Source organism: Biomphalaria glabrata, chromosome 15 (genome assembly GCF_947242115.1).
Source record: "Biomphalaria glabrata chromosome 15, xgBioGlab47.1, whole genome shotgun sequence".
Lineage (NCBI taxonomy): Eukaryota > Metazoa > Mollusca > Gastropoda > Planorbidae > Biomphalaria > Biomphalaria glabrata.
In genome coordinates this window covers 11,938,026-11,952,053 of record NC_074725.1, presented here as the reverse complement: position 1 = coordinate 11,952,053, position 14,028 = coordinate 11,938,026, and the positions used below count along the sequence as shown (strand labels likewise).

At 36.0% G+C, this 14,028-nt stretch overlaps 1 protein-coding gene across 1 annotated transcript; it reads right to left on the bottom strand.

Annotated features, from left to right (window-relative positions):
• Window positions 1–993: 993 nt before the first annotated feature.
• Window positions 994–6,250, bottom strand: LOC106055648 (uncharacterized). The gene is made up of 5 exons (XM_013212003.2): window positions 6,114–6,250; window positions 4,823–4,914; window positions 2,241–2,309; window positions 1,280–1,400; window positions 994–1,110 (listed from the first exon to the last, which is right to left on the bottom strand). The coding sequence occupies exons 1-5, from the start codon at window positions 6,157–6,159 to the stop codon at window positions 1,106–1,108; spliced, it is 333 nt and encodes a 110-aa protein (XP_013067457.1). The 5' UTR covers window positions 6,160–6,250; the 3' UTR covers window positions 994–1,105.
• Between the last annotated feature and the right edge of the window lie 7,778 nt (window positions 6,251–14,028).

The following is a 14,028-nucleotide window of genomic DNA, read 5'->3' as shown; positions in this document are numbered from 1 at the left end:
TTTCTACTATCACAAGTTCATAGAGTAGGGTTGTTGGGTCAGATTACCAAAGTCTGGACATACTTTCAGTGTAGTTAAGTCAATCTCATGCATAAACACACTAGAGTTGTGTGCCAATTGCCAGTGATATAAACTGTAAAGAGATTTTTTTTATTAAATTGAAGTCATTCGAGCATATTTAGACGTGGCAGCCACAGAAATCGCATTGCGGGCTCTTGTAAACAAAGTCAATAGGTTTTAGACTGTTTTTGATCTTGCGGTCGTATAATCAGAAATTAAGATCATTACATCCTCAACCCAAACCTCCTGCATGACGGCAGGAGATGGCATGGTGTAATGGAGTGTGTGTGTGTGTTTCTATGGCGACGGGGGAAGAGGTTAGCGATTGGTTGTTAATGATGCAAGATAAACGACATAGTCGTCAGCGGTCTTGGATAGACTCCATAAAGCGAGACTGAAAAGACGTGTTATTGTAGTGAGTTAGATTTTGCTCAGAATACCATTTGATATTGCTACTGAAGTCTACTTCATTGACTTCATTTTATCTCAAGTTGAATTTGTTTATATTGCAATACAAGTTCTATTTAGTGCAGGTCTGTAAGGCGTGGCAACGAGCTATTGGTCTAAATTGCCAACAGGTTGTGACGTTGCAGGTCAGTGTTCAGGCCTCTTATAACGATTGGTTTCGGTTGGACATGTGGTCAGAGTCTATTTGGGACGCATTGTACATTTTATAGGTAGTGGAGAGCTTCTTACCACTTCCGGCAAAAACAAATATTATGGAACCACTTAATACATATGGGTTTATAGATGCAGTTGTTGCTGATATATTGACCAGGTCAATTTTAATTTTAACATATGACTTAGGGTCTTTCTTTAATTTTTTTTTTATTGTGACTGGAACATTTTTGTTTTATGACTCATAAGTATTGCGTACACCCTGAGATGTTTTGTAAGAATAAAATAAATAAATAAATATAAAATAAATCATAATTTGTTTTTTTTTTAAATGTATTAATTCATCTTTTTATGTAAATCAAAATATAAATAACTTTTCCACAGAGACGTTACATTTGTGTAGAAAAGATCTCAGGATTGAAGTTCTTTATCCTACAATACAAATAAAATAGAGTTAATACTTTGTTGTTAGTTAGTCAATAGTTAGTTCAGTATCAGCTAAACATAAATAGTTTCTAAGTAAACCCTCCCTGTTTCTGTGTGTCTGTCCGTCTGTCTGTCTTCAAAACATTTCTATAGTAAAGAGAACAAGAAGACTTACTGCCAGAGCTTGGGAAGAGTCCGTCTCTCTGTACCTTGCATGCAGCGATAGAATCACAGCAGAAGATGCAGTGTCCGTCAACTGTCAGGTCACAATGCTGAGTCTCGTGCAGATGACAGTTCTAGAGTGTCCATTGATCAACAACAAATTGATAATTGTAGGTTTTTTATTTTTCTACTACTATTGACATAATTTAAAACATAACCTTTATACAGTAATTCCTGATTTAAATACGTTACACTAACATTCAGATCCAAATTGGTAACAGACGAGAGTATTTACAAAATAAACCGCATATAATAATTAGTCTGAAATTTTTTAAATTCTACAATAGCTATATCATATCCGCAGCAGTTTTGACCTATGGCCAGTGGATCCTTTACCTGAGCAGGCTCGGGTTCGTACCTTAATGTAGACTCTTATTTCGAGCAATAATGTATGAAAAACTCACGTACAAAAGCAATGCTAACAATACAAAGACAAAACAGTTTCGATTATTTCCCTTACAGGAATGATATCCTTCCCCCTTAATTAAACAATAATTTTAAAAAAATCGACTTTTAATTGTATTTAAATAAACAAATGATGTATTTAAAAACAATTCGCATACCTAATGTTAATTACAAAAATACTTCGCTTGGATAAAGTTAAAAAGAAGGTTATGCCTCTAGTTTAAAGACAATTTATTCGATGGAAATGTGATTTCTGAATAGCACGTTTAATATTTAACTAAATGTTTATCTAAACCATTTTAACCATTGCTTTTTTTTTTATTTTTACTAAAAGTTCTGATAAAATAAATAATTAAAACTCAAGAATAAAAAATTGCACCAAATAAAAACAGGATATAGCTTAGATTTCAATTATTTTTTTTTCTTCAATTCAAATTAGTCATGCGACTGAATAAAAAACTTGGGTCTACAATTTCTGGCTTTAAAAAATCTACAACGAATGTACTTACAGCAGCAATCTGACAGACATATTGTACTCTACTGTGGCCGTTGACTGTGTTGATGTTAAGATGACAGGTCTGGAGATGAACATACACATATTGATGTATTCGTGAAGTTGAAATAGCAGTTAAATATCACATTTTTAAACTTTTAAAACTGTTTGCTCTATACTACGAGTATTATGTGTAATTATCACTTATAACATTAGTATGTTGATGTAACAATGAGCTAGTCTAGTTCTGAATTCTTTATCAGAATCAAGAAATCAGAAGCTAGTCGAGATGATTCCGTACAACTTGTTAATTCCAGAATTGGAAACTTAAGACACATAATCTATTAGCAGTACATCACACTATTTTATATATGTAGAACAACTAACCAGACATTACCCGCGGCCTGCGGGCCTTAGTTTGTATTTACTAATCTAGTGGATTGGACTTAGATGTAAGTTAATCTTAGCTAATGATCCTTCCAGGTTTTTCTCTTTCGATACGAAAATAAAAGTAGTCTTGCATAAATGGGTTTACCCGTTAAGCCGATACATTCATATCTTTTAAAAACGAAAAGAGAACGATATGAATAGGATATAAAGTAGAATTAAAACGGGTTTACCCAATTTGTTCAATGAATGGTATTATAAAGTACGTCAGGACGTCTAAATTCTCAGATATATGGAACGAGTTTATGTAAAAATGCTTTTGAAACACAAATTTGAAGGTTCATTTTATTAAATCTTATCTTATCTTATATAATACAGACGTTACTTCAAAAAAGAAGATGATTACGTCCTACGCGTCATACATTCAGTCATGCATATTCACCAATGACTTAAATTCTGCCACGTCATTGGTTTTCCTGGTTGGCTCAGGCAACCCATTCCATGCTCTAATAGCACTAGGGAAATCAATGAAATCAATAGACTATATTTTGTATTTTTATGTGTCAAAGTAAAAAACTATCTATGCAAAGTGTAGTTTTAAAAATTAGATCTAGATCAAGATCCTTTTTGATCTACATGGAAAACATTGCCTAGTTCCATGAAATACTAATACTTTCATAGAGTTGGGCACTTTTTTTTTACGGTCTTATGTTTGTTTTAGGGCTATAATGCATATTCACGGTTCCAGTTAGTACCCAATGAACATTTATGCCAAGTTTTATCAAGATTGGTCAAACGGATTTGATTTCTATGCGGGACATACATACATGCATACACCTTTATATTCTACTTTATTAGATATAATAAGTTGACTCTTGTTGAATCGAGATATATATATATTGGCAACAAGAGCTTCAAGTAACAAAGTGGCGGTTTAATTACAAATACATCGACAGCCAACTCAACACAATTGGCTACATCAAATTCAAATGCTTTCTTGTACTTAACAGAACTGTCTAACTAAACAATACCAGTCTCTCTAGCTCATACAGCTACATTTTCGAGGACTCAAAGGTACCACAAGTCCTTACTGCTTTGCTGTCCTGGACTCAACTGTCTATTATGAGTGAGTCTGGTGTGAATGTACACTTTGGTTTCTTATAGTTATAATGTTTTTTGTTTGGTGTAATGCACAAATTGTAAGACAAATTTCCTTACGGATAATAAAGATTATTATTGTTGTTATTGTTATTGTATTGTATTGTTACACACTGTCGCTAGTCCGTGAAGGCTCTCGATCACATGACCACAACATGGGTCATATTTGCGTGAACTAGCAGTACTGTCCCTTGTCTATCGACAGCCGTTGACCTGTGTGATTGGCCTGAGTCGTGTGTATCAGTAGGGCGCACACACATTAACCCTTTCAGTCCACCACTGGAGTTACTACAATATATATATATATATATATATATATATATATATATATATATATATTTCATTGATCCATCGTAAAACGATGATCACCACGTTTGTCGCCCAGGGGATGAGGACTTTGCATTGCATTTGATCTCTCATTCTCATATGGTATATAAGTGTATGTAGGCCCGAAAATATCGGTTGAACACTGGACAAAATAGATTACAATTGACTTACAGTCTACAATAATTACATAAATTTACACATGTGTATGAAAAAATAATAGTTTTTTTTTTTGTTTCTTTCTACTCAAACAATGTCATGACTTGTTCATAAAGGTATAAAATATTAAAATACGCAGCTTATGTATATGTTACCGCCAAAGTTCGAGCTCCGACATTTTATAGAAAATATAAAGAGTTTGCCAAAAACAACAGCAATTGACTTACCCTCTTCTATATTCTAACAGTAAAGAGTGCGACCTTTACATATATGTCAGACATTTTTTTTTTATTTCCGAGATTATAGTTTTAATTTTTTAAAAATTTATTTCCTACTGACTTCATGGCAGAAAATATGAGGGTGCGATCCCCTTAGTGGACAGGATTTTTTTTGTCAATGACGATCAGATTCGATTCGGTCCAATCCAATCTAATTACATCAGAACCAATCCGAATAGTCTTAATGCGTACGAGTGACATTGCCGACATTTAGATGTCAGTTGCTCAGAAAAAATAGGAACAGTAACATTAAAGTATGTTGACAAGAGAAATGAAATAGAAACAGACTCACGTCTTGATTGGCGTTGGTGCAGTTGTGTGTCTCGGTGCATGAGTTTGGGTCGTTAGGGTGAGTACATCTTGGGCAGACGAACGCACTGACGCCTGGACAACACATGTGATGGAATAAAATACATTAGTATTAAGTTAGTACACTTGTCTTGTTATTGTCTGTTATCTTATCTTATTAATACAGACGTTACTTCAAAAAAAAAAAAGATGATTACGTCCTACGACGTTACGTTATTTAAGTAGATAATTGCATTAGATTGTCAGAATTCAAGAATAATAATTATGGCCTTTGTCATGTTAAAATAAAGAGGGATTGAAGTATAAGTTTTTTTTTTTTACTAATAAGATAATGTAACAGTGAGATCAAAATTAAGCGAGTGATGTCACCAAGTAAAGTCAAACAAAATGAACAGTTGGCTATTGTGTGTGTAGCGATTGGAGCTATTCATAATTAACAAAGTTATGTTCTATGTTGATTTATTCGTAACGTTACTAAACTTATTCTCTGAACTCTCTCTCTCTCTCTCTCACTTTCTCTCTCTCTCTCTCTTTCTTTTTTTCCTTTTGATTCATAATCTTATTTATCGCTCTCTCTCCAGATGATGTAAAATAAAATAATCATTATAAATAGGGTGGCTGCCTGGCCGTGCAGCATGCTGTCGTTCGGTCGTCTTGCTGGTCCGTGGTTCAAACCCTGCTCGCTGACCCCCCCCCCACCGGTCTTCCTTCAACATCCGAAATATGTAAAACATTTTTTTACAAACAAACAAATGTCTCAATGTCATTATAGTTGGAGTTTTCAAACTATATCTAACTGGCATGCGTCGTAAATAACATTATAACATTAGTTTATTTATTTGCCTCGCTCTCTGAGACATTGTCTCTTGTCAACCACACGTTATCCGAGTTCTCTCTGAGACAATGTCTCTTGTCAACCACACGTTATCCGAGTTCTCTCTGAGACATTGTCTCTTGTCAACCACACGTTATCCGAGTTCTCTCTGAGACATTGTCTCTTGTCAACCACACGTTATCCGAGTTCTCTCTGAGACATTGTCTCTTGTCAACCACACGTTATCCGAGTTCTCTCTGAGACATTGTCTCTTGTCAACCACACGTTATCCGAGTTCTCTCTGCATTCATTCACCGAGAGGCACATCTATTTTGATTGTTTGTAAAGGTAAGCTTCGAAGATTGTTAAACATGTTTATTCACTTCTAAGTGAATGTTGCAGTCTGCCTCGTTGTACGAACAAGACATTATAATGAGACATTAAAGATGCAATACTTTACCACAGATGACTGCGACAGCGATAACAACCAGGCTGGCGGTGTTCATGATTCCAAAGTGTAACTGCTAAAAGGGAAAACAAACAAAAAACTGTAGCTGTATTGTATGTTTCAATTAGAAAATAGTCTGATAAGTAGAACCTATTTATACTTTCAACAAACATTAAAACACGTAGATCTCAATTAAAAAAATGGACCAAATTGTTACATGTGGTATCGGGAGAGGAAAAAAAATACTGATAGCCTCGAAAGATTTAAATTCAATATGAAGAAATATTGAATATTGTTGGAACTGAAATTTGTCGGTCAACTAGTGTAGTATTTCTTCTGCACACATACACACACAGACATAAAGAAATGATTCAGATATTCTTTAGACAAATATACCTGTCAGTCACCTATAGATCTCCTTAGTTTTTTTTACAGAAGCATCATAGCCTGGCTGCTTTGTATATATATATACAGTGCTTGTTTTGTAAAAATTAGGTGCCGGTACCCAGTGATTAGGTGCCGGTACCCAGTGATTAGGTGCCGGTACCCAGTGATTAGGTGAAGGTACTGGGTGATTGATTGCCTAACTTTTAACTACTAATAAATTAATAATATATGTTAACATACAAGAAAAGTAATATTTTTTCCCCACATTATATATATATATATATACACCGGCTACGCCCATGATTTATCCTATACTCTTAAGCGAGCAATTCTTGTATGTATGTATGTATGTATGTATATATATTTATATTTATATATATATATAAATTTTATTTCGAAAACGGCTCTAACGATTTTCTTTAAAAGTTCATGGTATGTGCATAATAGTGAGAAAAAAATTCTCAACTCATTGGCCACATCGGGAAAACTCGAGGTCGACCGTTATATCGGTTTGAAAATGCCTCATTATCGAAAAATTAGTTTTGGCTAGAATGTTTTATGAATGAAAATTTTCCATGACGTAAACGGGAAAAACGCTGCTTACGTCACTAGGCTTACCGCAGTACACTAAAATATTTCTTTGCAAACAATAACGAGTTCTAAAGAATCAATAGACCTAATGAAACATTTGCGCACCATCTTAATGTAGATTGATTTATTATAGAACTATGAAAGAAAAGTAATGAAATTAAATGTGCCGATATATTATTAGTTATTGTGTTTTAAGTGCTTAATAAGTTGTTTACACTTTAATTGTGTAGAGCGGTGTAGATACCTTTTACTTTGTTGTTTATTTTGCTGGTGACCTCCAGCTGTCTCGTTCTGAGGTTGCATGCAACCATGTGCTCTCTTCTATGTCAGCTAAGTCAAGTTTGCGCCATAAGCTGGTCTTTTAAGGGTTTCGGTGTTACGTCAACCACTTTTTAGCTCACCAAAAAAAACACTGCCTTTGGCATGCGTTCGTCTAAGATTCGTCTCCCATATAGGATACTGCTCTGTCCAGCGTAACTGTCGGACTTAAAGAATTCCCTCTATACAAAGGCCGCGGATACACATTTGAGACCAAAAGAAAATTTGCTGCCGAGGACAGACGCAGACGCTAAAAGAAAATCTTAATCGAGCATCGCGGACAATGGTTATGCTTGCCCTGGATGTGGCAAGATATGTAGGTCACAGCTGCAATCCTCATTAATTTTCGGACTCTAAGACAAGCCTTATTATTATTATTATTTTGCTGGTGAATTATTACCATGTGTTCATGCTTCAGTGTCTACCTCTCCTGTACCAAAACAAAGGAACTGGTCATAACACAGCTTCTCTACGCCTTACTTGCTCACACTAAACATGATATCCATCTAGCGGTCAACGAGTTTGAGTACACTGCAGCCTCTTTTGATTTAACTATAAACCTCGGTAAAAAGCTTGGAGTTAGGGCCAGGAGAGATCTGAATGGATGGATGTGTAAAAGCAGGCCATAGTACCACAAGGATGGATGGATGGCAAAAGCCGGTATGAACTTCCTATAGTCCGACTGTCAGGCTGGGCAGGGCACGTATCCCGTATGGGTAACGAGCATATTGTTTGGCGTAACAGAGGTGCCCCACGGAAACGTTTCTTTAGAAAACTAATGCCATGATTTAAGTCTAATAAGAAAAAATGCGCCATTTTACTTTGTCACTAAGTGCATGTTTTACCCTATAACGTAGAGAAGTTACATTGCAAAGACTTTCTTCCAAGCCAATAATAGTAAGCCTACAATAGTTTTACGCAAAAGATAGATTGTAAAACTATAAGACGGACGTGAGCTGTAGTTTGTCTAGACTGTAGGAGGACTTAAAAGACTTTAAATTTAATCGACATGTACAATTAGGCCTACAATTAGAACTAACAGAACACTAAAACAACTCTTCAGATTAGTAGTCTTTATCCGATCGTTCATTTTCGTAATTACAAGAATATTCCCAAAATGACTTCGGGTATATAACCTTCCGAAATTATTTAACAGAGCGAGGTTCGGCCACCTGGTACAAAAATATTCTCAAAATGACTTCGGGTATATATCCTTCCTTAACAAATTATTCATCCGAGCGAGGCTCGGTCACCTGATATTATTGTTTATAATGGCCGGAACAACCTTTTATTTTTTTTTATTTTATTTTAATATACGGAAAAACGTGAATTAGTGTATCTGTTACAATTAAATTTCAAGGCCCGCTCTCTTTTCCCCTCCCTCTCTCTCTCTCTCTCTCTCTCTCTCTCTTCACTCTCTGAAACACCTTTTTTTAAAAAACTGCGTATCGTAATTCCTCCGACATAGACTTTTGACTTGCTTCATAACGCTCTCATATTTTGTGTCCGTTAATTCTAGATTACTTTTACTTATCTGCTTATAGATTGTTTATTATGGCAGGAACAACCTTTTATTTTTTTATTTTAATTTTAATAAACGGGCCTAGTTTTAACGATCAACCTAACATACTTTAAAAAAAACAACAACAACGTGAATTAGTGTATCTTACAATAAAATTTCAAGGCCCACTCTCTTTTCCCCCCTCTCTTTCTCTTTCTCTCTCTCTCTCTCTCTTTCACTCTCTAAGCTTTCATTTCCATTTCTAAGCTTTCCATTGAAACATATTAACAATTTCTCAGCGTTCCTTTGAGACATTTGAATCATGTCCATGAGACTTGTTCACTACATTGTTACTGTACTTACTTATATCAACGTCCACAGTAATCAACAGATTCCAGCCTAAAGTTGTGTCCCCCCATAATGCCATAATGCCCACAGTCTCTAGTTCGCTCATCGCTCAATGTTTTGCCCACAGTCTCTAGTTTGCTCATCACTTAATGTTTTGCCCACATTGGTTTAAATGTTGTGAAGTGTGTCCTCCCCAGGATTTTAGTTTGCTCATTAGTTTAATTTTTTTTTTTACATTGGCCTGAAGTCGAACTGGAGGTCATCAATTTGCCACAATTAATCAGTAGGAGACTAAAGTCCTGACCAAGGCCAAACAAAGATAGCAGTTTCCGGCCAAAGGGAAAAAAAACAAGCACGTGTTGTCATTTGCCCTACAAACAAACACAATTTGAACCAATTTCTTTATCGTCCACTTCCTTTGTGCTCTTTAACTTCTCTATCAACCCAACCACACACACACTCACACACACTCACACCCACACACGCATGCACACACACACACACATGCACACACACACACACACACTCTCACACACACACACACACACGCATGCACACACACACACACACTCACACACACACACACACACACACGCATGCACACACACACACACATGCACACACACACACGCATGCACACACACACACACATATGCACACACACACACGCATGCACACACACACACACGCATGCACACACACACGTTTTGTTTTTCTACTTCCTCCATCTTATATATTGAAAATAACAACAGGCTCATCAAATAGTATAAATTAGGGGTGGGCAACCTTTTTCTGCCGAGGGCTGCATTAAAAAAATTTGGGTACCCCGCATAAATATCAGCTATGTATCAAGAATTGGCCTCTTTAGTCACACAAGAAGTTGCAAAGGGAAAAGATCGTCTCTTGAGACGTAAAATGCCACATATATATATAAATATATGTTTACACTCCCCAGTGAGGAATTATAACAAGAGTTAGCGATTTCTTGAACTAAAATGTTATGAATGATTTTTTAAAAAATTTCACTACCGTTTGTTTGCGTCACATTTCACCACAAATGTTATAGTTGTACTTAATGTGAAGTATATAATTGTTTACTCTTGTACATAATGTTCCGGAACAATGGAACTAGCTTACTAGTTGTTATCATTGTGACTGCTGTCAAATTACAGTCAATTAGTGATATTTGATATTTTGGGGTTTTGGCACATCAATAAGTATCGACCAGTTCTAACACTTGATAATTTTCAAACAAAAAAAAAGCATATTCACAGATGAATGTGGTTCCAAATAATGTGAAAGTTTAGCAGCTATTTTTTTCAAGTGCGAATATACAACTTCTGGCAGCCATAAGCTCCCGCGAACGAACTGACTAGAACTTCTCTTTCAGGTCATAATTTGCTAGGAGGTATGTCCTCTGGAGCTAGGTCAGCTTCTGGCAGCCATAAGCTCCCGCGAACGAACTGACTAGAACTTCTCTTTCAGGTCATAATTTGCTAGGAGGTATGTCCTCTGGAGCTAGGTCAGCTTCTGGCAGCCATAAGCTCCCGCGAACGAACTGACTAGAACTTCTCTTTCAGGTCATAATTTGCTAGGAGGTATGTCCTCTGGAGCTAGGTCAGCTTCTGGCAGCCATAAGCTCCCGCGAACGAACTGACTAGAACTTCTTTCAGGTCATAATTTGCTAGGAGGTATGTCCTCTGGAGCTAGGTCAGCTTCTGGCAGCCATAAGCTCCCGCGAACGAACTGACTAGAACTTCTCTTTCAGGTCATAATTTGCTAGGAGGTATGTCCTCTGGAGCTAAGTCAGCTTCTGGCAGCCATGAGCTCCCGCGAACGAACTGACTAGAACTTCTCTTTCAGGTCATAATTTGCTAGGAGGTATGTCATCTGGAGCATAGTCAACTTCTGCATTCAATGGTGAGCTGAGAGATTGAAAACGGGTTGCTGACGTCTTAAAATTTGCTTTCCAATTCCACAATCAAGGAATACAAATAAGTCTTGTACATTTCAACCATTTCAATAGAACTAGTTTCACCTTTGAGCTAAGGAAAATGATGAAGCCTAATTTCACTTGATGGCCTCAACATATGCACATACATTTCATGTACATAGACAGATTTCATTGCTTCCAATGATAAACATGAAGTCTGTCTTCAACTCTTCATTAGAAATATTAGTAACAAAGTCACAGTCAATGTCCTTCAAGGAAACTAACATTTTTTTCCTTGAGATTATATAGTCTTCAAATGCTAGATCAAAGAATACTACTGTTACCGAACATCGGAATGTTTTGTTTCCAAATCTTAAAGTACTTTTCGGAACTACCTGTCAGGGCCGGTCTTAGATAATAGGAGACCCTAGGCGACGTAAATTTGGTACCCTAAATAAAATAGAAAAATAGAAATTAACATTGAAAAAACACAAATTATGCAGTTTATTAAAAACTTAGTGTCCTTCAGCAATAACAAGTTTCTTTATTCTTTTTCTGAAACAATAATATATTCATTCTGTTCGGAGTTCTCAACAATCGAGGACCTTAAACAGTTAAGCTATGCTTAAGGTTGGACCTTTTCCTTTTACGATGTAAATTTAATGAGAATGTGCAAATTACTTAAAAGGTATTCAATGCAGATTTGTGTAAACTTTCCCATAATGAGTTTATGGTTGGGATATTGCACTTTATTTTATTACAAAGTTTTTTCTCAGTCAAAGCACGGTTCTATCAGTTGTTACTCTTGCTTTCTTGTACAAGCCAATCCAACACTTTCAACTTTCAACACAGTTCTTCATAGCATTGAATAAATACTGGCCTGGGCTTGTGTCTTTGACTTGAATTATTCGATATATTGCCATTTAAAATAATCTTAGTTTACTTAGAACTTTTTAGAATGACGTTAAGAGACAATGTTTCTTTAGCTTCTGCATTATAAGTGATAAGAATCAATAGTTTCAATAATGTCTATAGATATTTACAATTATTTATTTTTAATATATTTGCATTTTTATATGTGTGATGTGATTTCTTTAGGTGTCCGCGGGCAGCATAAAACACTTCTGCGGGCCGCATGTGGCCCACGTGTCGTATTTTGCCCACCGCTGAGGTCTATACATTAAAGACTCCATCTCTCTTTACATTGTGTATAAGTTTTCTATGATAGTTATTTGCTTTCTATACGAAAAAAAAAAAGTCAAATCGCCAAGAACGAACGCTATCAGTCTTTGGCAGCTGCAGTTCTTTCTCGTGAGCTAGTAGCCAAAAGTGCTTCTAAACTTTTTCTGTCAATTTTAAATCCTAAAAAGAAAGAAGAATATTATGTGATTTAGATGAAGCAAAGTAAATATAGAAATCCAGATATTCTCCTCCTTTGAAGTTATGTACGATCTCATTATCTATGACAGGGCCGCCCTTATGTACTAGGAGGCCCTAACAGAAGTGTAAGAGTGGACCCGAATGAAATAGAAAAACACAAACTAGAATAGGATGGACCCAAATGTAATAGAACAAATAAAATTAAGACCGCAAAATACGCAATGAATTCAAAAACACCCTGCATCTATAGCTAAATTAACAAATGTTGCATAAATTCAAATAGCGCCGATAGCAATAATGTACTTAGTAGTTACAGACCATTCATGATCACCAGACTTGAAATAACCTTTTTGCCATTTCACCCATCACTTCTAATACATGTATTCTAATAAGTAGATCTAAACATACGCAAATAAATCTTTATTCACAGTAGAGAATAAGAGCTAGGCTAACAGACATAGAGCCTTTCAAAGAGACGCGATGGCTGAGCGGTAAAGCGCTTGCCTTCTGAACCGGGGGTCCGGGGTTCGAATCCGTGTGAAGACTGGGTATTTTATTTTAATTACAGGATCTTTGGGCGCCTCTTAGTCCACCCTGCTCTAATGGTTACCTGATTTAAGTTGAGTAAAAGTAAAGACGGTTGATCGTTTTGCTGGCCCCATGAAAGCCTCGTTAACCTTGGGCCACAGAAACAGATGACCTTAACATCATCTGCCCTATTGACCACAAGGTCTGAAAAGGGAACTTTACTTTACTTTTACATAGTGTTCTGCTATGTTTAAGATTTGAAACATGTTTTGCATTTTTTTCTCTAAAAAAATGTTTCTTTGACTCCTATGCTAGGCCCTAGTGGGCTGGCTAGTTTACCTATGTCTAAGGCCGGCCCTTTTACATATATATATTATGAGAACGATTAAAACCCACGCTTGTATATGTTGGTAATGAAAAATCAATTCAAAGAAGGTAGATTTTTCGTGATGCTGTTATTATATATTTGTACATATAATTGTCATCGCCAGAAGAGGTAGTGTCAATAAGCACTCCACTACCTATTAAATGCTTCCTAATGGCATGCGTTTCAAATAGCCTGTGACAACCAGTCGAACTCCTGGCCCTCACGAGTGACTCAGATATTTAGTCCGTTGGAAATGTTATCATTGGCAGAACAGGGGGTAAATGATGAGCAACTGGTGCTTAAACCAATAAGCTTCGGGCAAGAAGGGCTCTTTAACCTAGGATGTCTACCCTCCTAAGATAATGTATATATTTGAAAATAATATTTAATTTGAAAAATACATTAACATACAGACTGAAACTGAAGCCTCTTTCTTCAATGAAGGCATTTTGAAACCGTATATTAACTTCGGATAATCCAAAAATTTGAAGTTAGGGTTAGGGTTAGGAATAAATTGGTTTAAAGCATCATATATAATGATATAATATATAAAAACAAAAGCTAATTCTACATC